The 24089-nt window shown below is 37.8% G+C and overlaps 2 protein-coding genes across 5 annotated transcripts; one reads left to right on the top strand and one right to left on the bottom strand.

The window, feature by feature from the left end:
- The first annotated feature begins 279 nt into the window (after positions 1-279).
- LOC306873220 (N-acetylgalactosaminyltransferase 7-like) lies at positions 280-20686 on the top strand. 2 transcript variants are annotated; one of them, XM_079422337.1, is made up of 12 exons: positions 280-558; positions 2134-2582; positions 9624-9790; positions 14412-14542; positions 14626-14705; positions 15403-15585; positions 16695-16812; positions 17365-17487; positions 17624-17842; positions 17936-18034; positions 18145-18273; positions 19444-20686. In XM_079422337.1, exons 1-12 carry the CDS (start codon positions 433-435, stop codon positions 19579-19581), a joined length of 1962 nt encoding a protein of 653 aa, XP_079278463.1. In that variant the 5' UTR covers positions 280-432; the 3' UTR covers positions 19582-20686. The 2 variants fall into 2 exon arrangements, with proteins under 2 accessions (XP_079278463.1, XP_079278464.1); XM_079422338.1 differs by lacking the exon at positions 15403-15585 and adding an exon at positions 15061-15243 and having other exon boundaries at positions 290-558; positions 19444-20436.
- LOC306873221 (high mobility group protein B2-like) lies at positions 20215-23587 on the bottom strand. Of its 3 annotated transcripts, none has more exons than XM_079422339.1 (5): positions 23360-23587; positions 22534-22692; positions 22213-22361; positions 21947-22121; positions 20215-21868 (listed from the first exon to the last, which is right to left on the bottom strand). In XM_079422339.1, the coding sequence occupies exons 2-5, from the start codon at positions 22678-22680 to the stop codon at positions 21695-21697; spliced, it is 645 nt and encodes a 214-aa protein (XP_079278465.1). In that variant the 5' UTR covers positions 22681-22692; positions 23360-23587; the 3' UTR covers positions 20215-21694. The 3 variants fall into 3 exon arrangements, with proteins under 3 accessions (XP_079278465.1, XP_079278467.1, XP_079278466.1); XM_079422341.1 differs by having other exon boundaries at positions 20216-21868; positions 22534-22682; positions 23360-23412; XM_079422340.1 differs by lacking the exon at positions 23360-23587 and adding an exon at positions 23006-23141 and having other exon boundaries at positions 20216-21868.
- Positions 23588-24089: the final 502 nt, after the last annotated feature.

Below are 24089 nucleotides of genomic sequence, written 5' to 3'. Positions count from 1 at the left end.
TCTGTGTGGTTCATTCACACATCCGTGTGTGCTCAGATCTTCATGCCTGCGTGGCGCGCGCACGCAACTGCTGGCTTTTGTGTATCACTGTCAATTCGTGAGAGAGGGAGAGGGAGAGGGAGGGAGGGAGAGAGAGAGAGAGAGAGGGAGAGAGGGAGAGAGAGAGAGGGAGGGAGGGAGAGAGATAGAGAGGGAGGGAGAGAGATAGAGAGGGAGGGAGGGAGAGAGAGAGAGAGAGGGAGGGAGGGAGAGAGAGAGAGAGAGGGAGGGAGGGAGAGAGAGAGGGAGGGAGAGGGAGGGAGAGAGAGAGAGAGGGAGGGTGGGACTCGACTCGATGTGGCCATACAGGCAGCGGAGTGTTTATTTATTTGTGCTGGCTCCCCTTTTTCTTTCTTTCTTTCTTTCTTATTATTTGTCAACTGATTTTCCAAAATGAGGTTAAAAGTTGGATTCATCCTTCGAAGTTTACTGGTCATCGGCACGTTTTTGGGGCTGGTTTTGCTTTGGTCTTCGCTGACACCGAAGGCAGTCGACGATAACCCGTTTGCTGGCGCACTGGTAAAGTATCGCTTTAATGTTCTTTAGTTATCTCGTTGTGCTGTTAATTTCACCCTGTGTTAGTATTCAGCAGGCTCGGCTAGCATGATGATTAGCATGCTAACTGCTGCGGTTGTCATGGAGATGAGCAGCGAGAACTGACCGATGAATTGTAACAGATACAGACGTTTATATTTATCCCGAAATGTAACTAAATATGCGTTTCCATTCAAATGAACTAAAACACGCAGATATGGCTGTAAGCTGCTAGAGCGGAGAGCTAAATGTCGCGCTCTGCATCCTCACAAGTGTCAAATTCAGTGAAAACCCAGAAGGTCGTTATTGTGGTTACTGGTTCTTTATTTGAGACACGCATCATTTATGTGAAATCACATAAAAATGAGTTGTTTTCAAGTAAAATATGATCATTTCCGGTCATCTTTCTAGGTGGTTTGCTGTTTCAGTACTGATTATGGACTAAAGGGGTCTTCGAGATTGAATAGGGGGGTCGATATGCTTGCCGACTGAATTAAAGGCAGAATAAAAGAATATACACCGACACCCACTTCTCTACTTTCACAAGAGATTGTATAGAAATGCAAGTGTGTGGACACTGACACGTGGCACACTTGACAGCTTTCTGTCAATGGCTGTAACAGCTGTCTGGTTTACATAGGCTTGGAGTTAACGTTGCATTTATTTGCACACTACTTTTGAACAGAGCATATATTATTTGTACCGAGCCTCCCCTTTGCTTACTCGTTTCTCTTTAGGTTATGTTTTGCATACTGGGTTCTTATGTAAATGTTTGTTCGAAATCGCTTGTCTCGATCTTTGCATATGGCCTTTTAAACCTGTAACGCCGACGTGAAATAATAGTCAGAATCTATATTTCGTAAATAAATGTTTATTGAACCTTTATACAACATATAACAACAAAATCGCACAAACCTTTCCTTTTGTTTCTTATTGAGTATTATTTGATATGTCAGGCTGATGAAGTAAGAATATGAAGCTTATACTTGAGGAAGGTCATTTTTGAGGCTCAAACTGAGCAAAAATATGCACTTTGTTGCAGTTACATTATGTGGTCAACATTTCTGATATTCAGCTTGTAAAGTAAATCCGTGAGATTTTTATAACAGTATAGCAGACATATTACATAAAATGTACATACATATCAGCTATCTATCTGTATTGCCCAATAATTTGTCTTTGTTTGATGATATTTTATGCTTTTATGATCCGAGCTCTGTAGTTTTTAATGTGTGATGAAACAAGGCAATACAATACAGTGATGATTGAGAGAGGGACAAATAAACATTCCTTAAAAGCCTGATGTAGCATAATTGATCACATTTTAACATGATTTCTCAAAGTATAGATAATCAAGCAAACCAAAGTTGCTTCTGTTCAGTAAATGTTCATTTGAAAATATTAATAACGTAAGTTATTCTTACATTTACTTTAAAAAAAACATTAAGTATTTCAAAATGAAAAGACGTGTACCACAACCTAGGTTATAACTATTAAACAACATTTTTTTTTTAATTTTATCACCACCACTTTGTCTCATATATTTGTCTCATTTCATAGGCAGCACGAGATTCAGGTAAACTCTTGCAGCCCAACCTTCCCAATAATGACATGGCTGACCAGTTCAAGCCGGTTGTTCCTTGGCCTCACGTCGAAGGAGTTGAGGTCGATCTGGAGTCTATCCGCCAGAAAAATGGTGACAAGCCAAACCCTGCATTCAAAGCCCAGAACCAGCAGAATGTCATCCAGAAGCAATATATCACCTTCAAGCCTCACACCAATGTGTATAGTGAACCTGTGTTGAAGAAAGGAATTCTGGGCAACTTTGAGCCTAAGGAACCTGAGCCACAGGGGGTCCAGGGCGGACCGGGAGAGGGCAGCAAAGCTTTCGTACTGGGACCGGAGTACAAAGATTCTGTTCAGGCCAGCATCAAGGAATTCGGTTTTAATATGGTAGCCAGCGACATGATCTCTCTGGATCGAACCGTCGGCGACTTACGACATGAAGAGTGAGTATGAGGACACAGGCCATTCTTATTTGTGAATGTATTTGGGTGTGTGTGAGAGGAGAATGTGGGTGTGGTGGTAACTTTGGGTTTTTGTTTCACAAGATATTAACCTGATGATCCTCTCGTTTTAGCATGTTTGACTACAGTTTTTATTAAAAAAAACATTTACTCAAGTTTAAGATGCTCAGGTCACACACACACACACTATAGACGTGTGTGTGTGTGAGTAGGTCTGACATGTTGGTTTTCCAAGTTGTTTTTGTGATCACACCCAGAAAGATGAAAACGATAAGGACACACCTTTTTTAAACAAGCTTTTTCAGTGGCATAGTAGATGATGAACTACCTGCTTCTTTAGCCACGTCATTTCATTTTGCTCATGGTAGCATCACAATATCATAATTTTCATGACGTAACACCATGGGACGTGGAAATAGCTTGGCGAATATCAAAGTACCTTCTGATAGAAAAAGTATACTGTGTTGCAGTACATTAATGGTTGTATTTTATACACTTTTCACTCAGAGGACAGTTAGTATTCAAAAGATAATGTGCTGCACTCTATTACTAATGTTCCGGACATTAAATAGGATCGGCATTATGCCCATAATTCAGCCACCAAAATGTTGTTTGGCCACATCACAGCTGAATGATAAGCTGCAGTCTCTCTCATTAACTCCCCTCAAGCTGGAAAGCTGGATTATCTGCCTAAGACTGCTTTATAAATTTACAGTTTCAGAACTGACCTAAGGCTTTACCAACAGGTCTAACTTCATATCTGACCCCTGTAGGTTATCCAGTTTGGACATTGTTTAATAGGATTTCTTTTCTGGCATAATTATATAATGGGCACACCTCAGATTTGTCATACATTGAGTTGATAGTCATAACAATATGCAGCATCAGCAGTTTAATCATTACTGCAGTTTTATGACATTGTAGTCAGTGCCACTCCTTTTGCAGAGAGCCTGAAAGATGGGTTTTAAAGGGATAGTTCACCCGAAAAAGACATGATCATAATTTACTTATGTCATTACACAATACACTGTTATTTTACCAGCATTATTCAAAATATCTTATTTTATGTTACACAGTCATACAGGTTTGCAATGACATGAGGCTGAGTAAATGATGACAGAATATTCTTTTTTGGGTGAACTATACTTTTCAACAAAATTGTATTGAACTTGACCAGTATACGTTCTTGAATTTATATAAATTCTGAAAATTTTATATCAAACAAATAAATAAATTCAACAGCTCAACTCAGTCATGCTTATTCATTCAGCTGTGTTGTAATAAATATCACTGCTACATGTTTTGACTCAATGCCAGGCAGTACTTGAAGTGGAAAAAGAGAAGTGCAAGTACCCCCCCCCCCCCCCCCCCCCATTTATTTATTTATATAAAATAACTATTTTTTAATAATTCACAATGCCTGTATAGTGCCACAATCAATCAGTCAATAATTAAATAAAAGTTTTCAATCCAAATTAGCACAAAAACAGGACCACAGGGAGACGCCAAAGACCACTAAATCTCCTGCCTTTAATGTACGGATCCATTCAGAATTGCTAAATCTCTGACCACCGCATAATCAGCATTTATTATAAAACACTCTTGCTTTTAAGCCAAATACACGCTGAAAATAATAATTTTACTGACATCTGGACGTAAGTCACTATTCTCCCCTTAATCGCTGATGAAATCGGCCGTGTTTTCACTGCATTAGCGCTGTTTTGAGCTTACTGTTTGAATTCGTTCACTGGATCCTTGGACTTTCCAGGAGTTTACAGTTTAAAATGATGTGATTGCAAAAGCCTGCTTCTTTTCATTTTAAGATCTGATTTTCGTTATAAAGTACTGATTCAAATTAGTAATCAATAATTAATTATTATTCTACTACTCCGCGCCTCCCCTGACATGCTCTCGCGCACCACACAATGAAGTAGACCGACTCTGTTTGCGTTCATTCACGTGATTTACATAGTTTCTATATAATTTCTAATCATATATGGGATCATATAGCCTAATCACCCAGACACTGACGATTGTACTCTGAGTACCGGCAACATGTCAGAAGTACCAGTACGCACAAAAAAGTGCAGGTACTCTAAAGGCTAAAATATAGAAGTGCTGGTACTGCGTACCGGTGCGTACCGGCCCACTTCAAGCACTGATGCCAGGATGTCTTTAAAAGTGCACAGTAGGGCCGGGGGCGATAATTCGATAATGATAATTATCGCGATATAATTTTCCTCGATAAAACGATATGAAGAGTTCGATAAATGTTCGATATAATGTTTATGCGCCAGTTCAAACTGCCGCGCGGTGCGAGCTCACTAGAGCAGAGTGCATTTACTCGGTCACACGAGCACTAAACAGCGCTGTGAGATCCAGTGTGAAGCGCTTGAATTCAGCGATGAACACACACGACTCCGTGATTTAAACTAGTTTATAGCCAAACAGGAGAAACACTGAGCAATCAGAAGACTTTTCAATCTACACATCGTCATCATTTACCATGGATTTACTGTAGTAACACACTGCACCAAGGTATTGTGGCAGAAATATGGGATATTCACATTGAATTTGATTACAGGAGTAATGGTATATAATTATAGTATGTATTTGTGATTAAGCTATAGTATGTGCGCATTTATACAGAATGTTTTTAGACTACGGTTTTTCATACAAATAGGCTACCTAAAAACCATATAGTTATATTTTTACCATGGTATTGAGGTGCTATATGTGTGGTTGTAATTGTGTTTATCATGATTTAAATGTATGCTACTATGGGAGATCATAAAAAAAAAAACTTGGTCAGAATAAATTTAACCATATAAAACTGAGGTTGGTACAATTTTTACAGATGTTACTGATTTTAAAAATGAAAAAAGAAAAAAAAAATACCTCTGCATCCTAACTCAAGCTACTATCAAATGTGCATTTCTAAGAGACAAAAAATGGATATTATTATTAATATTATCAGGCAACCCAAACTTGTTTCTTGATTTGAAACAATATCACTCATTAGAACATGCAGAAATGAATTTTTCTATTTAGATATTTAATTTAAGGAAAATTAGCAAATGGAGCAAAATTATGGCTTTAAACTTGAAAGAAATAAAGATTTGACATTTATTGTGATAATTATTGATATCGACTGACATGAAAAAAATTATCATGATAATTTTGGGGCCATATCGCCCAGCCCTAGCGCACCGGCGTGCTTGCTAAAACTCACTTCCTCCTTGGGAAATCAAACCCTTTTTTAGCAGAGAAATCTGGGTGTCTGGATCCAAGTCAGGGCTGAAACAATGTACACTGTTGTTCTTTGGTAAAAAGGTAAATGTTACTGGGAACAGAACAACCTGCACTGATTTTTGGTGGCATTGTCATTATTGGTTGTTAAATGGCCCTTTCAAAATGATCAGGTGTGTTAGATATTTGTGTCTCTCTCATACATGATTACATTATTATATCATTTGTATTGGTTGTATTTCCTTTTGAGATACAGTGATGCCAACCTTTGTCTGAAGATGTCAGTGTTTTCTCTGAAGTGAGGTTTTACTTCAGTTTATAATTTTGTCATGCCTTCCTCATGAGACAAACAAGCTGAAGCATGTTAACAGCGAAATATTTTGTCATTTTAAATCTGATATCTTTCTTTGTCGGCGCAAACGGGTTTCTTGAGGCAGTCACTTCAGCCTTGTGAAAATGACATCGCTCATTGCGACATGAAGGGAAACAGACATGCAATTATTTAGCCGTTTCATGCATTTAAAGCCCTCCAATTAATCAGTCACATATAACATATTCTAGCCTTTAAAGAAATTGTCAGAATACACTGCTACTGTTAAATGGACATCAAAATTGAGACTGGTCTTTTGATTTTAGTAAAATAAGGTCAGTGTGGTTAACGACCTGAAGAGACCCTAACTTTAACCCTTGTTTTGAATTTCAAAGCCAGCTTGCTAAACAAAGACTTCATCCACCACAAGGATGTGTGTTTTTGTGCTTCTTGATTCAGACATTTGTAGTGCTTCTATAGTAACTTCTTAGCAGCTCAAGTATTTAAAACTCACATTTAAAGTAAGTGTAATATTTATCCTAGAACAAAACTGAATGAAAGTCTCTTCGAGTGATCTCTTCAAGACCATATTTTACACACAAATCAAAAACTGGTATTCAGATAACCCAATAGAAAATCTCTAGGGAGCATATGATGAATTAGCCCTTTGAGTTGGCCTACAAATTGACGTCACGACTGAACATTACCTCAGAGATTCAGTGCTAAAATTAGCTAAAACATGTAACTAAATAGCATCCATCTCTGTAGTTTCAAAGAACAGTTAGCATTAGCATTTAATGGTGACAGCTTGTTTTTGAGTAGTGTAGCACACCCCAATCTCCATTGAGACTGAATGTCATGGGAGGGAGTTGCTCTTCCAGTTGAGTGGCTTTACTGTGCTATGTAAGACAAGTTAGGCCTTATGACTTGTTACATGGCACTTAAATCTGATGTTAAAAGAGGCTAAACTGCCATAAGAAAAAAGTATTGCTTGCAGTGTGTTGCAGACAGGAAACAATATGTTTTTAAGGTTTTGGGAAGGAAATGTTATGTGTGTTACACATACAGTGGCATGCGAAAGTTTGGGAACCCCTTGCAGAATCTGTGAAAATGTGGATTATTTTACCAAAATAAGAGAGATCATACAAAATGCATGTTATTTTTTATTTACTACTGTCCTGAGTAAGATATTTTCCATAAAAGATGTTTACATATAGTCCACAAGACAAAAAAAATTGCTATTAAAAATAAATAGCTAAAAAATAAAAAAAATATTCATATTCAAAAGTTTGGGAACCCTTGGTTCTTAATACTGTGTGTGGTTACCTGGATGATCTACGACTGTTTTTTTGTTTTGTGATGGTTGTTCATGAGTCCCTTGTTTGTTCTGAACAGTTAAACTGCACACTGTTCTTCAGAAAAATCCTCCAGGTCCTGCAGAATCTTCAGTTTTCCAGCATCTTTTGCATATTTGAAACCTTTCCAGCAGTAACTGTATGATTTTGAGATCCACCTTTTCACGCTGAGGATGATTGAGGGACTCAAACACAACAATTAAAAAAGGTTCAAACATTCACTGATGCTCCTGAAGGAAACACGATGCATTAAGAGCCGGGGGGTGAAAACTTTTGAACAGGATGAAGATGTCCAAATTTTTCTTATTTTGTTGAATTATCATATTTTTCCATTTAGTACTGCCCTTCTGACGCGACAGAAGATACTTGCATGTTTCCTGGAAGACAAATGAAGTACAATTTACCTTGATCTTCAAATTCAAAAAGTTTTCACCCCCGGCTCTTAATGCATCGTGTTTCCTTCAGGAACATCAGTGAATGTTTGAACCTTTTTTAATTGTTGTGTTTGAGTCCCTCAATCATCCTCAGCGTGAAAAGGTGGATCTCAAAATCATACAGTTACTGCTGGAAAGGGTTCAAATATGCAAAAGATGCTGGAAAACTGAAGATTCTGCAGGACCTGGAGGATTTTTCTGAAGAACAGTGCTCAGTTTAACTGTTCAGAACAAACAAGGGACTCATGAACAACCATCACAAAACAAAAAAACAGTCGTAGATCATCCAGGTAACCACACACAGTATTAAGAACCAAGGGTTCCCAAACTTTTGAATGTGAATATTTTTTTTATTTTTTAGCTATTTATTTTTAATAGCAATTTTTTTTGTCTTGTTGACTATATGTAAACATCTTTTATGGAAAATATCTTACTCAGGACAGTACTAAATAAAAAATAACATGCATTTTGTATGATCTCTCTTATTTTGGTAAAATTATCCACATTTTCACAGATTCTGCAAGGGGTTCCCAAACTTTCGATCCCCACTGTAGACTGTAAAAAAAGATGGACGACACGTCTCCGCTTCCTCCCACTATAGAGAAGTGAAACCAAAACATCTCAGTATGGCCGCTGCCATCCTGAGTAAATGAGGAGTAAATTGAGTCTTGGGGTGGACCCAATCAACCATAACGACACGCCCCGTTTTTATAGCATCAAATTACTAGCTAAAGTCAAACTTATCACAAAAACGAACAATTGAACATGTATCAATATGTAAATCATATTTTGGCAAATTGTATTGGAAGTGTAATTATTTTTTTTGTTATGACTGAAGTCCCATTCGTTTACATGGAGAGGGCGGGGTTTATGACCTGTACTGCAGCCAGCCACCAGGGGGCGATCAAAGAGGCCGCAGCTTCAGTTTCCAGTATGAGTGAGACACCCGGTGTTACAACATCTAATGAGTTTAATCAAGCCTATATTACATGCATAGGCTTGGCGTATGCGGATCTGTGTCCTATTTACTTTAGGCATCAAGAGTTTCCTCATATATACATTTTCTGTTTTGTAAACTGCTCAAGCTTTTACTTTAAATCTTGTGTTTGCTCTATATAAGAATTTGTACATAAACTAAACCCTAGTGCAAATAACCCACCTGAAGTCTACAAACAAAGCCAAAATAGTTTTCATTATTATGCTTTTTTGTGCTTATTGTTCAATTTCATAGCTCAAGTAGGCCTGAAATTTAATATTTTTCCAACTACCTCCATATTCCTACTATAACTCTTTAAAAAATAAGATAAGAGTTTGTGCAATTCAAACTCTAGTGTAAACAACATTTCTCCTCCAGTCCCACACACAACTGTCAGTTATCTACTGTAAGTAAGTGAAACTGCATAAAGAAACTTTAAATTCGAGCTTAGAACGAGAATGAGGAAGGGTGTTTGGGCATTGCTGTGCCTTTATACAGAGGAAACAGTATGCAAAGTTGCCGTTTCCTGTCTCACAAATTGCTTCCACAGGATGGAGGTGGATGCAAGTGTGTAAGAATCACTAATGCATGCTATACTGTGTGTGCAAGTGCACACCAGAGATCAACTCCACAATAAAATTCACTTCAAAAAAAGGGTGCTTTATAATATTGTATATATATATATATATTTGTCTGTAGGTGTAAATACTGGCACTATGATGAAAACCTCCTCACCTCCAGTGTGATCATTGTCTTCCATAATGAGGGCTGGTCCACCCTGATGAGGACGGTGCACAGCGTCATCAAAAGAACCCCAAGGAAATACCTAGCTGAGATCGTCATGATTGATGACTTCAGTAACAAAGGTAGTGTGAACGTTGTTTTCATTTCTTCATCAAACACTCTTTTTTTTTTCCCCCCAAGTCGGCACACAAAAAAACACTGAAGTCGTATTTACAATGTTAACATGGAAAAGAGAGGTGCATTGATGCCATTGTTTCTTAATAATCACAAAGGAGACATAAATGACTTTACTTGTGTCAGGGAGTATCTCAGCTGCTTTCAGATCAGTATAAATATTTCAGTAACTGGAAGTAGTGTTGCTGTTGTTTACGTCCCTTACACATTTTATTGTGTTGCAACAGTCAAATTAAAGTTGTGAAGAAATGTAAGACAGATTTTTTCTTCCACATTGCAATGTACATCTGAGTGAAGCGGATTATTGAAAAAAAAAAAAAGTAGGGCAGGAACTTGGTTCTATCCGTCAGTTGTTAATTGGATGGAGGCAAATCAACTGAATATGAGCTTAGGGTTGATTGTAAGAAAGAGGTGGGGTTTAAGTAAACTAAATAGTCAGGGACACATCGCCATAGAGAAGTCTGTTGTTTTACTGGAAGATTGAATATTGACATTTTTATTAAGAATTATAGGGTTAAAAAAACAACACATTGCACGCACGCTGTTGCCTGTATCATTTCATATCAAAGTGCGAAATAAACTATGTGCATGCAGTGTCGTGGTCAGTTAAGCCATGATGTTACCAAAAAGGCGATTAAAGCTGCCTTAAAACTTTATGTGCATGTAATATATTTTATATGAGTAACATTTAAGAACATGTCTGAAATGGTTTTCAAAATGTTCTGGAGCAGCCCAGCACTGCCTCACTCATCTAACACACCCGATTCAACTCGTCAGCTCATTAATAGAGACATTATGACCTGAAGTGTGTCAGAAATGGTAAAAAGATTTGAGAGAAAATATTATGTGTGTCAGATCCGGGTCACGTTCAGCAGCAGCAGTTCTTAAAGAAATAACAGCCAAAATAACCTAATAACCAGCTACTGTGATGTCTTTTAATCAAAGGACAAAGAAAAAGCTTTTATAGCTTGAAGGATTCATCTATATTTAATTTAGTATTTAGTGTTTAACTTCAATTTCTGTATATTTCTGCTGAAGGGCACAGGTAAAGGACATTTATTAAAATGGGTTTATGTGAAGATTGTTTTAAGTTCACTTAAATTAGAAGTTATTTTTTAAAAGTCTAATAAATGTTCAAATTGATATCTCTCAGTTATACTGTAATGTTGAATGGCTATAGTCAATAGGTAAATCAGTATTGGTATCAGTGATACTGGCCTTCAGTCATAAAATAAGATACCATTAAACAAATATTAAAAAAAATACTGTCTTTATGTTGTTTGTACATTAATTTGAAGATTGAATGTGAAGTTATTGTAATATAAAAGTATATTTAAAAACTTTAATGTTACACTCTAAAAATGCTGGGTTAAAAAATAACCCAACCTTAACCCAGCCGCTGGGTAACTATGGGACAGAACACGCGCTGGGTTGTTTTGACCCAAATGTTGGGTTTAACCATTTGACTCAGAATGCTGGGTTGTTTATTTGACCCAACCAGTGGGTCAGATTAACTGTGTTGCTGGGTTAAACACCTAAACATTGGTTTATTTGTTGTCTCATTGCCTTGCTACCTTTATATTTACCAATAATAATAAATAACATTCACAAAGGAATGTAAAATTATTATTTTTCTGTAATACAATTACACAACACAAAAAATGCAACTGTAAATATCACTTTATTGACTTTTCACATTTCTTTTTAAATGTGAAAACTGTTACACATTACATCCAACCCCTACAGACACAAATAAAACAACGGTTTTTGTAGGTCAGTTTCTTTAAAACAAAACTTTGTAAACTAGGTACTGTAGATTCCTATTCTTTGTCAACATTGCAGCATCATAACACTAAGAAATTGATTATTGCCACATGAGAATCAGTCCAAACATTGTGCCATTAAACCTAAGCCAAACAAAGAGACCTACAACAGACAATACGTGTGACAAAAAATTAAAGCGTTACAAGTGGCCAGAAAAAACTGTTGCCCTCAAATGCTTCACACATGAAGATTCATGTCCATCAATATTGTGACGAGTCGGCTGCCTCCCCCCTTTCTATCATCACCACCCCGTCCCGTATTCGCCGCCCTTCACCAGGCTCCCGACGGGAGTGGGTGTGTGAGAGAGGAGGGGCGCTGAAACAGCCAGGGCTGGCGGCGTGTGATGAGGCGCACCTGATGTGACTAGAGACTCATCACCGCCACCGTTTAAATGCCGAGCGCGCCTCTCCTCGGGAGACCGGTCTCTTCCCCCGTGCATGCACGCTGGTGTCCTCGTGGGTCCAGGAAGGGAGCGTTGAGGGATTTCCTGCCGCCGCCAGAGACGCGAGCCGCCGGACCCGCAGTCCAGATGACGCCGCAGTCGTGATACGGCCGACGGGCCAGGATGCCGGGCCGTAGAGTCCCCCAGAAGTGCCGCGGCCAGCTGAGGGGAGCGCGTGCAGCCACCGGACTCCGCCCCTTCCCTGGACCCTTCCCTTCTGAACACTGCCCTCCTTCACTAGCCCCGCAGCACGACGAGGACACCAGATCCCTGTTTATTTTGGACACTTTTTCCCCTTTGGACACTTTATTTTAATATTTTGTTTAATAAAAACCTCTCCGAGGCTTGACTCCACGCCCACTGTGTCTGTCGTTTGCTCCTCCCGCCACAATATGATATACTGCATGCTGGAGAAATTCCAAGGAAGGAAGATGTTAGTGTAGCTAACATCAAGCACAAAAAAGGACTTTAAAAAGATAAACAGCCTCAAGCAACAAGTCCGTTCCAATGGCATGGCCCGAAACAATGGCAAAGGTGTGGGATGATAAAGAAACAGAACAAACTGAGACAGACTAAATCCAGAAGAACTTTACGTGGCCTCTCTAGCTTACTGTTAACCTGGATAAACCTCTTGTGTTCTGATTAAAGCAGCAAAAGCATTCACTAAAATAGAGGAAGAGTAAAAGGACCTCAAACACCATGAGAGATTAAGTCTAACTTTACATTCTGTAGACAACATTACATTTAAGTAACAATATTTAAGAATAATATTGCATACCTGTAATATCGTGGTTTACCGTTAAGGGTAGCTAATGCAGCCAACTTTACCTTTGGAAAAAAGAACGTGAAAAAGGAAGTATATTAAGTATACAACTTTTATATTAAGAAAAAGAGATTGTTGAGGCCTTTTTGTCAACAAAATAATGTAGGCGGCTACTTCATTCACAGAATAACGCTAACGTTAACCCGCACAGCTACAGATCAAATATCACATTAACCGTGAAATCAGTGTGCTCTTACCACAGCTCATTAAAAATAGAGGTAAATAATCATATCATCATATTAATCTACCTTATAGTCCTGCTTGCTGTGAGTTGCTTGGCCGTCTGACGACGAGACGAGTGAAGAATCCAGAAAATTCGATGAAGAGGAAAAATAAACAAACCGGTTGGGTCAAAATAACCCAACCCAGGTGTTCAGTGGTGAAAGAACCCCTTGCAGTCCATTTGACCCAGCTGTGTGTTTACAGTACCTCAAACAACCCAGAATTATGACCCAGCACAATTAACCCAACAATGTGTTTACAGAAATAACCCAGCACTTTTAAGAGTGTAGGTGGGATTAATCGCGATTAATTTCAGAAAAATAAAAATTATTTTAATCGATTGACCGCACTAATATATATATATATATATATATATATATATATATATATATATATATATATATATATATATATATATATATATATATATATATATAAATATTAACTCTGTCATTAATTACTAACCCGTATGTTGTTTCAAACCCATAAGACCTTCATTCATCTTCTGAACACAAATTAAGATATTTTTGATTAAATTCTCCAAAATATGACTGCAGTATTTTTTTTTTTTTTATTATCTCAGTTTTCTAAATGCTCTTGGTGTGAACGGGCCTGAAGAAAGTGAGGAATGGTTTTAGTTTTGATACGCCTCTCTAGAGAGTCTATTCTGCACTCCTAAGTGAAGGAGACATATCGTTGCCTCAACCTGTAGGCAGTCTGCCTGAAGACTAATGCTGGGCACTAATATGGGGCAATCAGACTGTTACTGAATGGAGATCATTACTCTTTAAGAGATCGCTCTCAGGGGAACTATGAATGAATGCAGTGCGGCAGACTTAGCCGATAAGAATCAATAAAGGGCGTGTAGGCTCAGAATGTTTCATGCATTTAGTAATAAAGGTCAGTAAAAACTTTGTTGATGCCACACACAGTTTCGATTTGTTTTTCAAATGCAATCTTTAGGGCTGACTGTCTGCACTGTTTTTTTGCAAGTGGTCAAATTGGATCCACTTGCTCTGGTATAATTAATATCTTGAATATCTACACTGGTTGCTATAGTAATGATGTAGGTGTGAGCAATATGCCAATAACTTTCTTTTACAACTGAGTAGCAAGCTATAATTAATATGTGCAGGCAGAAAGCTGGAAGTTTTGCCTCTGCACATTATATCGCTCATACCATACTGACATGGTGCTACATTAGACCATAACATGATCTGACAGTTTTTGTGATTGTTTATATGTGTTCTCTCATTAGTTCATCTTAAAGAGAGGCTGGAGGAGTACATAAAACAATGGAATGGGTTGGTCAAACTGGTTCGCAATGAGAAGAGAGAGGGTCTGATCCAGGCCAGGAGCATAGGAGCCCGCAAAGCCACCCTGGGACAGGTTTGAGCTCCATTATCAACATAGTGTTTAATGGGTCTACATAAATGTCATTTGTTTATGTCACATTGTGGTTCTGTCCTTAGGTGCTGATCTACCTCGATGCTCATTGTGAAGTTGGGGTGAACTGGTATGCCCCGCTGGTGGCCCCCATTTCAAAAGACCGGTATGATTTAAGCTCTAGGAGAGAGACTTCGAGGATATGTTTTTTTCTTTAAATAAGTTGAATTTAGATTGATTTTATGTTTATGAAAAGTTGTATACCCTTTTTGTTTTTAAGAGAAAGGTTTCAATTGGATGACTCTGATGTGGTGTAACCTAAAATGAAATTGTAATATTTTCCTTGCACCTTGAATACAGATGAGTGTGCACATCATTGATCAGTTATCTGGACAAGTTATTTGAATATTAATATAAAATATTTTGTTTTTTTAAAACATTTCTTTCTAATGTACTACCCAGGTATGTTTTATTTTCTTTTTTAAATGCTCACCTAAATGTATGTTGTGTTAATGTTGCAGAACGGTCTGCACAGTACCGTTGATAGATTACATAGACGGCAATGATTATACCATAGAGCCACAGCAGGGTGGGAATGAGGAAGGTCTGGCGCGAGGCGCCTGGGACTGGAGCCTCCTATGGAAAAGGGTGCCTCTCAGCAGCAGGGAGAAGGCTAAGAGAAAGCATAAGACAGAGCCTTATCGGTAAACTTCCAACCTCCCATAAGCATGATCATTAAACCCATTCTGTCTCTCTTTTGTTTTGTCTCCCCTGTCCCTCGTGTCTGTGTGTGTATGTATGTCCATGTTTGCTTGCATGGACATCCCTCTTGCCTCTCCTCCATCCTCTGTGGCCATGTTTAGAACTGCGTGCACAGTGCCTCTCATAGACTCTATTAACGGCAAGATTTTCACCATCGAGCCCCAGGGGGGCGGAGACGAGGATGGCTTTGCCAGAGGAGCATGGGACTGGAGCATGCTTTGGAAACGCGTGCCTCTGAATAGCAAGGAGAAGCAGAAGAGACTAACTAGAACTGAGCCCTATCGGTAATTTAGAGCCATAGTCCTGAGCTGATTAGGGCTGACCACAATACACATAAGTGAAGAGACCTTGCCTCTCACTTATAAAGACTGGTGGTGGTCTGCTTATCTCTGCTTCTTTAACAGTTTGGCTCTTATGAAATATTTCCCACAAAGTGCTAAAGCTGTATACTAACTGCTGTGAAGTGGTCATAACGCAATGAAGTTATTTTTACAAAATACTTCATATATTATGACTCCACCATGGCTGTTCTGGTAAAGTCGCTACTGCTAGAACTACTAAACCAATGACTCGTAGACCTTGTTTCTGCTTCTCTTTGCATGCAGTCTCCATTCTGTCATGTCTACAAACTTATTTCTCCTGTGGTAGTGACTTGGCATAAGCATAACCAAGTGCATGTGCCTAGTCACCAAACGGGAAATTGAATATGCTGCTTGCATTTTTACTTGAACTTCTTTACAGTGCTGCAGTAAAACAGTAAAAAGGTACAGTGGACCAGTAGTGCATAACACACCGAAATCTCCACAACACAACCGAAACAAGTCGCAACACAATGAAATTAGCACAACACAATGGAAACAAACCACAGCACAACGAACTTAACACAACACAACGGAAACAAGCAATTACACAGCAAAATTATTGTGTTATGGAGATTTTGTTGTGTTGTGCACTATGGGCACTGTAAAAAGAAACTGAGACAAAACATGAGCATTCTTATTTAAATAGGAATGCTTTTTTATTTTTATTAAGTATGACAGCATTTTACTGCTTGGTTGGTGTTTTTTTTGGCTTTGTTCGCAGTACAGGAAAAAATCTGATTTTCTTTTCGCCTCAGATTTGATTTTAAAATGTATTGTTTAGACTGTTCAAACTCACGTTACATGTGGCCAAATACACACACAATATTATTTGCATATTAGTAAAATAATTTTAAAGCTTATCAAAATGTATTTTTTCAGATTACAAAAAAAAAACACTAAATGAAATTCGGATTTTTACTGCCAGTCTGAACAAGGCCTTGTCTATTAATGTTCTAAAATACCGTACTATAAGTGTGTGAAACATAAGATGGAAACAAAAACAATTCCTGACAGGTAAATATGTGTGTCAGGTCTCCTGCGATGGCTGGAGGACTCTTTGCAATAGAGAGAGATTTCTTCTTCGAGCTGGGCCTCTATGATCCAGGCCTTCAGATCTGGGGAGGAGAAAACTTTGAGATCTCCTACAAGGTAAACTTTTATTTTAAATTACTAGTGCTCTCTTTAAAATTTTATTAAATTTTTTTTGTTCTCCAAAGTGTGCATACAAGGTAATTCTGTTTCCGTGTTCCTAATTTTTTTTCTAAGACTTGTTTGTTTGTTTGTTTGTTTGCTTTTATTTTAATTTGTTCTATATTACACTAAAATACTGATTCTGATTGGTCACTTCCATGTCATTCAGTCAATTATTTTTGAATAATGATCTTTGTCAATGGCAACATTTGACTGCTCAGTTTTTCCTTACGTAGTTGTGCTTGTGTTCAGTCTGATGTCAGATGTCTCTATAAATAGGATAATAAAATAATTTTCTCTCAGATCAATACTTTATGCCCATATATTGATTTAAGTAAAGCAAGTAAAAAAAAAAAAAAAAGTGTAATCTACAGTCTTTATCTCAAAATGAACTTCTTCATGGCGTTTTATCCACTATATTAATTGCACAAAGCAACATATTTATCCCACTTCAGCAGTTTGTGCATGAACACTTTCTGAATCCCTGCCATGTGTGTGTGTACTGTGTAGATATGGCAGTGTGGTGGGCAGCTTCTGTTCGTGCCATGTTCACGGGTGGGGCACATCTACCGTCTGCAGGGCTGGCAGGGAAACCCACCTCCTGCTCATGTAGGCTCGTCCCCCACACTTAAGGTCAGTTCAATTCTCTTTTTTTTTTTTTTTTTTATAAACATGCTTTTCTGAATCTGAAAACAAAACTGGTTCACAGCTATACTTTATACTTTAAATCCAGTTTGTAACCTCCACTCTCCTCTTTGGCTGCGTGTAGAATTATGTGCGGGTGGTGGAGGTGTGGTGGGATGAGTATAAAGACTATTTCTACGCAAGTCGACCGGAGACTCTGACGCTGGCCTACGGAGACATCAGCAGCTTGAAAAAGTTCAGAGAGGAACATCGCTGCAAGAGCTTCAAGTGGTTCATGGAAGAGATCGCCTATGACATCCCTCAACATTACCCACTGCCTCCAAAGAATGTGGAATGGGGAGAGGTGCTTATATAATCAATACAAAGAAAAACACAGTTGAAACTGGTTTAAAGATATCGGCTTTTGTCATCATTCAGTCGTTTTCATTTTCAATAGATCCGTGGGTTTGAGACCAGCTACTGCATCGACAGCATGGGCCACACCAATGGTGGCAATGTGGAAATTGGGCCTTGTCATAGAATGGGTGGAAATCAGGTAAAGGAAAATGATTTAGCAGCAGTACTTTACTTTTTACAGTTTGTATAGCAAGTTTTTTTATTTTTCCTCTCTCCCGCTCATTTGGTTTTGCTCATGCCTTTCTCTAGCTCTTTAGAATTAATGAAGCAAACCAGCTCATGCAGTATGACCAGTGCCTGACCAAGGGGGGAGACGGAACTGCTGTCATCATAACACACTGCAACTTAAACGAGCACACAGAGTGGAGATATTTTAAGGTACGTCACAGGAGGTTTCGAACCATCTTTGGCCTTGGTTTCTAAATCAATAAAACTGCAATTTTTAAAACAAATAAATAATTTTAATTATTTGGAATAATTATTTTGTTAGTCAAATCCTATACACAAATTAAGCTGTATATGACACTTTACAATATGTTTCAGTAGTAAGTTAACACTCGTTTATGTAATTGCTTGCAAGAAATAATGCTTCTACATTCATCTTGGTTGATTGTTAAAAATGTATTATTATCTGCAGCATTTCAAGTTAATATATACACCATAGTTCAGAAGTTTGTTGTAAGTTAAGATTTTATTTAACGTTTTTGAAAGAACATCTTATTCTCACTGAGGCTTTATTTATTTAATGAAAAATTAAGTAAAAACAACAATATTGTGAAATATTGTTATACATTAAAATAACTATTTTCTATATGAATATATTTTAACATGCAATTTGTTTCCTACGATGGCAGAGCTCTAGTTTTAAATGTCATATGATTTGCTGCTCAGGAAACATTTCGTATTATTATCATCATCAAACATAATTGTTTTTCTGAAAACCATGATTTGGAATGGAAAGATTTACAGTAATTTGATTAATTTAATGAGTCCTTAAATGTACACTGTGTAACTGTTGGTGCTCTAGCGGTTATTAAACAAAACTGCATGCTTCTTGCGGAAGAACATTTTAGACGTAGCTACTTCTCTCTGTTTGTCATGCAGCTACTGGGCTGCTCAACAGCGGTTGTTGTCCTGACAGGTCTAAAGTCGTCCTAGTGTTATATTACAGGCGTACCGTAGTGATTAAGAATAAGACAAAAACACAGATCCATGATGTACTTGCTCATTATATACATTTTTTATATTTTTAACAAAAAAAGGTTAGTGTACCTTAATGAATAAAAGTATTAATATCTTTAAAAAACATGATTAACCCCAAACCTTTGAACAATAGTAAAATCTAAAAACATAATATCCTTTTGTTAATGGGTTGTTAACAAACATGTAATAGCAATGAACAATAAGTATATGTAAACTAAACTAGATTAAAACCTAGTAATAAATACTGTACAAATAGTTTTTTGTTAGGTTGTTGGCAAACTTTACTCTTGACCTTGCTGTATCGATTCTTGATTGAACTTTTCCAATGCTTCTGGTTTCTCATAGGATCTACATCGATTCACACATATACCAACAGGGAAATGCTTGGATCGCTCTGACGTCTTGCACAAAGTTTATTTAGCTGACTGTGACAACAGTAAGAGCTCGCAGAAGTGGGAGATGAACAACATTGTGGCAGTTTGAGAGCCAGGCTCAAATGTGCTTCAAGGATAAACACTCACTACAGCAACAGGTTTTACCAGTATACATGTGACTAATTAAGTTTTAGTCATCACCCGAATAACTCTGAACTCTGATCATAAACACAACCTTTTTTCTCCATTGAAGACAATGTTTACATCGGTTCATCCCCAGTGTCCATCGCATGGGTTTTTCTTTGGAATCTGTGGATTGGAGGGGTCTACCTAAGAGAATGTTTTTCCCTTTCACAGAATGTGCACAATGTGTACTGAGATGAATTATCTAATACCACTGTTGTTGCTGCTCCATTATAAAATACAGGTTGTCCATCAAGTACTGGGATGCATATATTTTTTTTAACACTGGACCCTCATTATGTTTGAGATGACAACCTGCCACTTGAACTATTTTCGTCTTTAGCACAATGGCACATTTTTTGCCATATACTGTGGGTAAAGACTGAGAGTGGAAAGAAAAGGGGATATAGGGTCAACAATGAAAAAAAAAAAAGTGATTTATTTTATGTCTACTGCATAAAATGTTTTCTTGGTTGGGGGAATAGATGTTTATTTGTATGTGAAAATCAACGTTTGATTATAATACTATTCATGGCCAAAAAAATAATCTCGAGCAAGTGGAGTAGTTATGTTTTAATGGCAAGAATGATTGCAATGTGTACTTTTGTTTTGTACAATGTAAATATGATTATTTCTAAATTAACATTTTGAGATATGGTGGGCTTCCCAATGAAGGTGTAAATATCTAACTTAATGGTTTTCTCAAGAAAATAAATGGAACGTTTTTACCAGTCTGCTTCTGTATGAAAGTGCTGTTTTTAGCAGATTAAATATTTAAACCATTTAGATGATGTTTTTATAAGAGGCATAAATCACTTTTCTGTAGCAAAATTATATTAGATTAAATATAATCTATTATATGGAACCATGAAAAGTAGGCCATTTAAGCATGTTTAATCCTGAAGCCATGCTATTGTTTCAGTTTGTGTCCAAATGAGCTGCAAAGCTCAAATTTTAAGAAGCTCAACAGGTTATAATTAGGTCAACATTTTGTTTTCAGAATTGCTGAAATAAAGAACCACCTCCCTTTGAGAAAAGTGCCATGCTATTTTGCACTCCATTCTTGGAAAGTGCCTACTAAAATGTTAGTGATACCAAGCATTTAAATCACAATAGACTGTGTGCGCCGTTTAGGTTGTTCAAGGCAGCAGACTGAACTTGTGCAGGAAAAGCATCAGCTGTGTAGCAGTCTTGTGTGTGATGAGAGGCACACCTTATTGCAACTGCATAGAACAATATACCCAACCTGTATATAGGACCACTTGTCACGTGGCCAAGCAAAAGTCAAACCGAACATAAATTAAATGTACTCAAGTTCTCGATACAGAAGAGGTTGCATGTACATTTACACCTCTTTATTTTTCAGATCAAGTCATCCACTTGAGAAATTAGTATTTCCCTCTTTAATAAATCAACCAAATGGCTAAAAAAAAATTGCATTTGCTTGTAAAACTAGGAGTACATACAGAACAGCTTTAAGAGTTCTAAAACCAAAGCAGAACTGAACCTAAACTAATTTAATGACACTAATTTTTTTTTTAACAATTTGCCTAGTCTATTAGCATTTTATAATGTCAATAATCTTAGTTACTCAATTTTGCACTAGCTGCTAGGAATTAACACGGTATGACAGAAATTCTGCAAAATTATTTAATAAGTCAAAATTGCACACAGTGAAAAGGGGAATTGGTCATAATATACAAAATTAAAAAAAAAAAAAAAAAAAAAAAGTCTACACAACTTTAAAGCTCATTTTAAAAATTGAGACTACACAAATCCTAATTGTTCCTTATTCGTCTTAAAATGGCAGGAGAAATAATATTGAACAGGGAAAAGAAACCAAAGCAACCACAGCTATCAAGACAAAAAGCAGTGCTTAAAAAAAAAAAAAAAAACCCTGTTACATTTACAAAACAGCACATGACCTCAATATGTATTCAATTATACACATTTCTGTACATGTATTGAAAATTTAAATGCTAAAAAAATGCATTCACATTGTTTTGCAAACAACTCAGCTCAAGTTTTCCTGATAAGTTTTAATCGTCATCATCTTCGTCATCATCGTCATCCTCTTCTACGTCATCCTCTTCCTCATCGTCGTCATCCTCATCATCATCATCAGCTTCTGCCTTCTTTCCTGTTGGTCGGCCAGGTCCACCCTTCTTGCCACCATCTGCTTTTGCCCCTTTGGCACGATACGCAGCAACATCCTGGTTGGAAATTATTTGTTAATACCAGCAAGACAGCAAATTGTTATCAGAACTACCTAAAATTGGGCCAGCTGTTACCTTTTCATACTTCTCCTTGAACTTCATGGCCTTCTGCTCATATGGAGACTTTTCCTTTGGTGAAAGTTTGGACCACGCTTCCCCAAGCTTCTTTGCAATGTCACCAATAGAGATGCCAGGGTTGTCGTTCTTCACCTTTGGGCGATGGTCAGAGCAGAAGACAAAAAATGCAGATCTGATGATAGAGGGGAGACCAAAAAAAATAACATTATTAGACTCAAGACAAAACATAAGAAATCTCATGGGTCTATTTGTGCACTACTCACGGTGGTCTCTTGGGAGCATTTGGATCCTTCTTTTTTTTCCCTCCAGCTGCACCTTTAGGAGGCACGTAGTTTTTCATCTCCCGGTCATAGCGGACCTTATCAGTTTTGGCCATTTCCTCAAACTTGCCCTTCTCCTTTGAGGACATGGTCTGAAAAACATGAGACTATGATTAGGTTCTGCCAGACGCAGTGTGTGGCTCTTTATCCTCAGTCACTGGAGTAACAGATGCGTTGTGTAATTCCGCCCCACCCCCTCCCTAACAACAACAACAACAACACCCCACCCCCGGAAAAACATTGCATCCCTTCTGTTCAACTCACCTTCCATCTTTCAGAGCACTTCTTGGAGAACTCCGAAAAGTTCACCGAGGTCCCCGGGTTTTTCTTCTTATGCTCCTCCCGGCAGGTTTGCACAAAGAACGCGTAAGAGGACGTCTTTCCCCTGGGTTTAGTAGGATCTTTACCCATGGCTGTGATATGCTAAAAGTGATAAAAACATCAAAAACTTTAAAAAAAAAAAGGAATAAAAAGCAGTAGCATGTATTATTAGTCAAACCCCCGTTCAAGTGTCGTTTTGTACGCTGATAAAGCAACAGAGAAACGGTCGCTCACTAGCGCTAAATGCTAGTTAATCCGATCAAGTTCCTGCTTCGTTTCCACCAGATCACTCAACTAGAACAATAAGCGGCCCTCCATTTTGTTTTCCCGCCTAAACTGCAGGAAATATGTTCTAGAATGTCTGTCGACAGCAAATGGTTTCAGTTTCTACGCTTTAAGACGAAAATAAACCCACCAAATTAGCCAGGTACACTACTTCGGAGGACTTTGAGCTGCTTCGGGCTCAGGACGCAGGCACGACCTCAAACTCCAGCCGGTCATGGCTGCTCTTAACTTCACAACAGCACTAAGCTGCTCAAATCCAGGAAAACCTAACATTACGCGTTCACAAAATTACCAAAACTACAGCCAGCACGTCTATTGATATGCAACACTTTCATTAATTTGAACTAAAATAATAGTAGAGTCTTAAGTTTCGTAATAAAATGCTTGATTCGAGCAATAAATAACAATCTTTCTTAGACTCGCTCGATAAAAGCTCCTTTAAAACATCTAAAAACATTTACCAGATAAACCAAGACATGCTCACCTATAATCAGCCTCAACTGCTCGAGCTCGTAGCCTTCTTGTAAACTGTTTTGTCGCTGTGCTGCAGGGCGCACAAACATGATTAAATGCCCATAGACTCCACCCTCAGAGCTCTCGTCTGATTGGTTGGGACCAGTTCAAATTTGAATCGGTAACGTTCTAGGAGCGGTATTGAATTCCCATTGGCTGTCTAAAACCGCAGTCAAGTTTCTTAGTGAAAATTAGATCCAGATGACGACGCCACTGATCTCGTCAGCTATTGGTTGAACTGGGGATTTAAAATAATGAGCGGTAAGTCTTTGAATCAGGAAAATGCACCTCAGTTTTATTCTTATTTTGAAAAGACTGTCTGAAACAAATATGAATAGGTTACACACGCTGAGTGAAAGCGTTTGAGGGATGATCTCCCTGCCAAACAAAATCACATGCAGGTTTTGTGGTAAAGTTTGTATGATTCAAACAATGTCGCGCCATGTGGACAAAAGCTGACGTCTGTGTAGATGCGAGTTTGGAGACTGCACGCCTCCTCATACGTTAAAGTGTATGTTAAAACCATCCCATGGCTATATCTTTCAATTACTTTTCACCCACTTTGTCTGTTAAATGCCTTAAGCTGTACTTAAAAGTCACATGATTTTGTATTTGTCCCTAAGATTTGACGCTTGAATAAAATATGAATATATTATTATTATATTTATTTAACGTAACCCCATTAAAAAAAAAAAAAAAAA

Source organism: Barbus barbus (genome assembly GCF_936440315.1).
Source record: "Barbus barbus genome assembly, chromosome: 7".
NCBI classification, from domain to species: Eukaryota; Metazoa; Chordata; class Actinopteri; order Cypriniformes; family Cyprinidae; genus Barbus; species Barbus barbus.
Note: the sequence above shows the minus strand (reverse complement) of the source record. Positions and strands in the feature narration are given on the sequence as shown.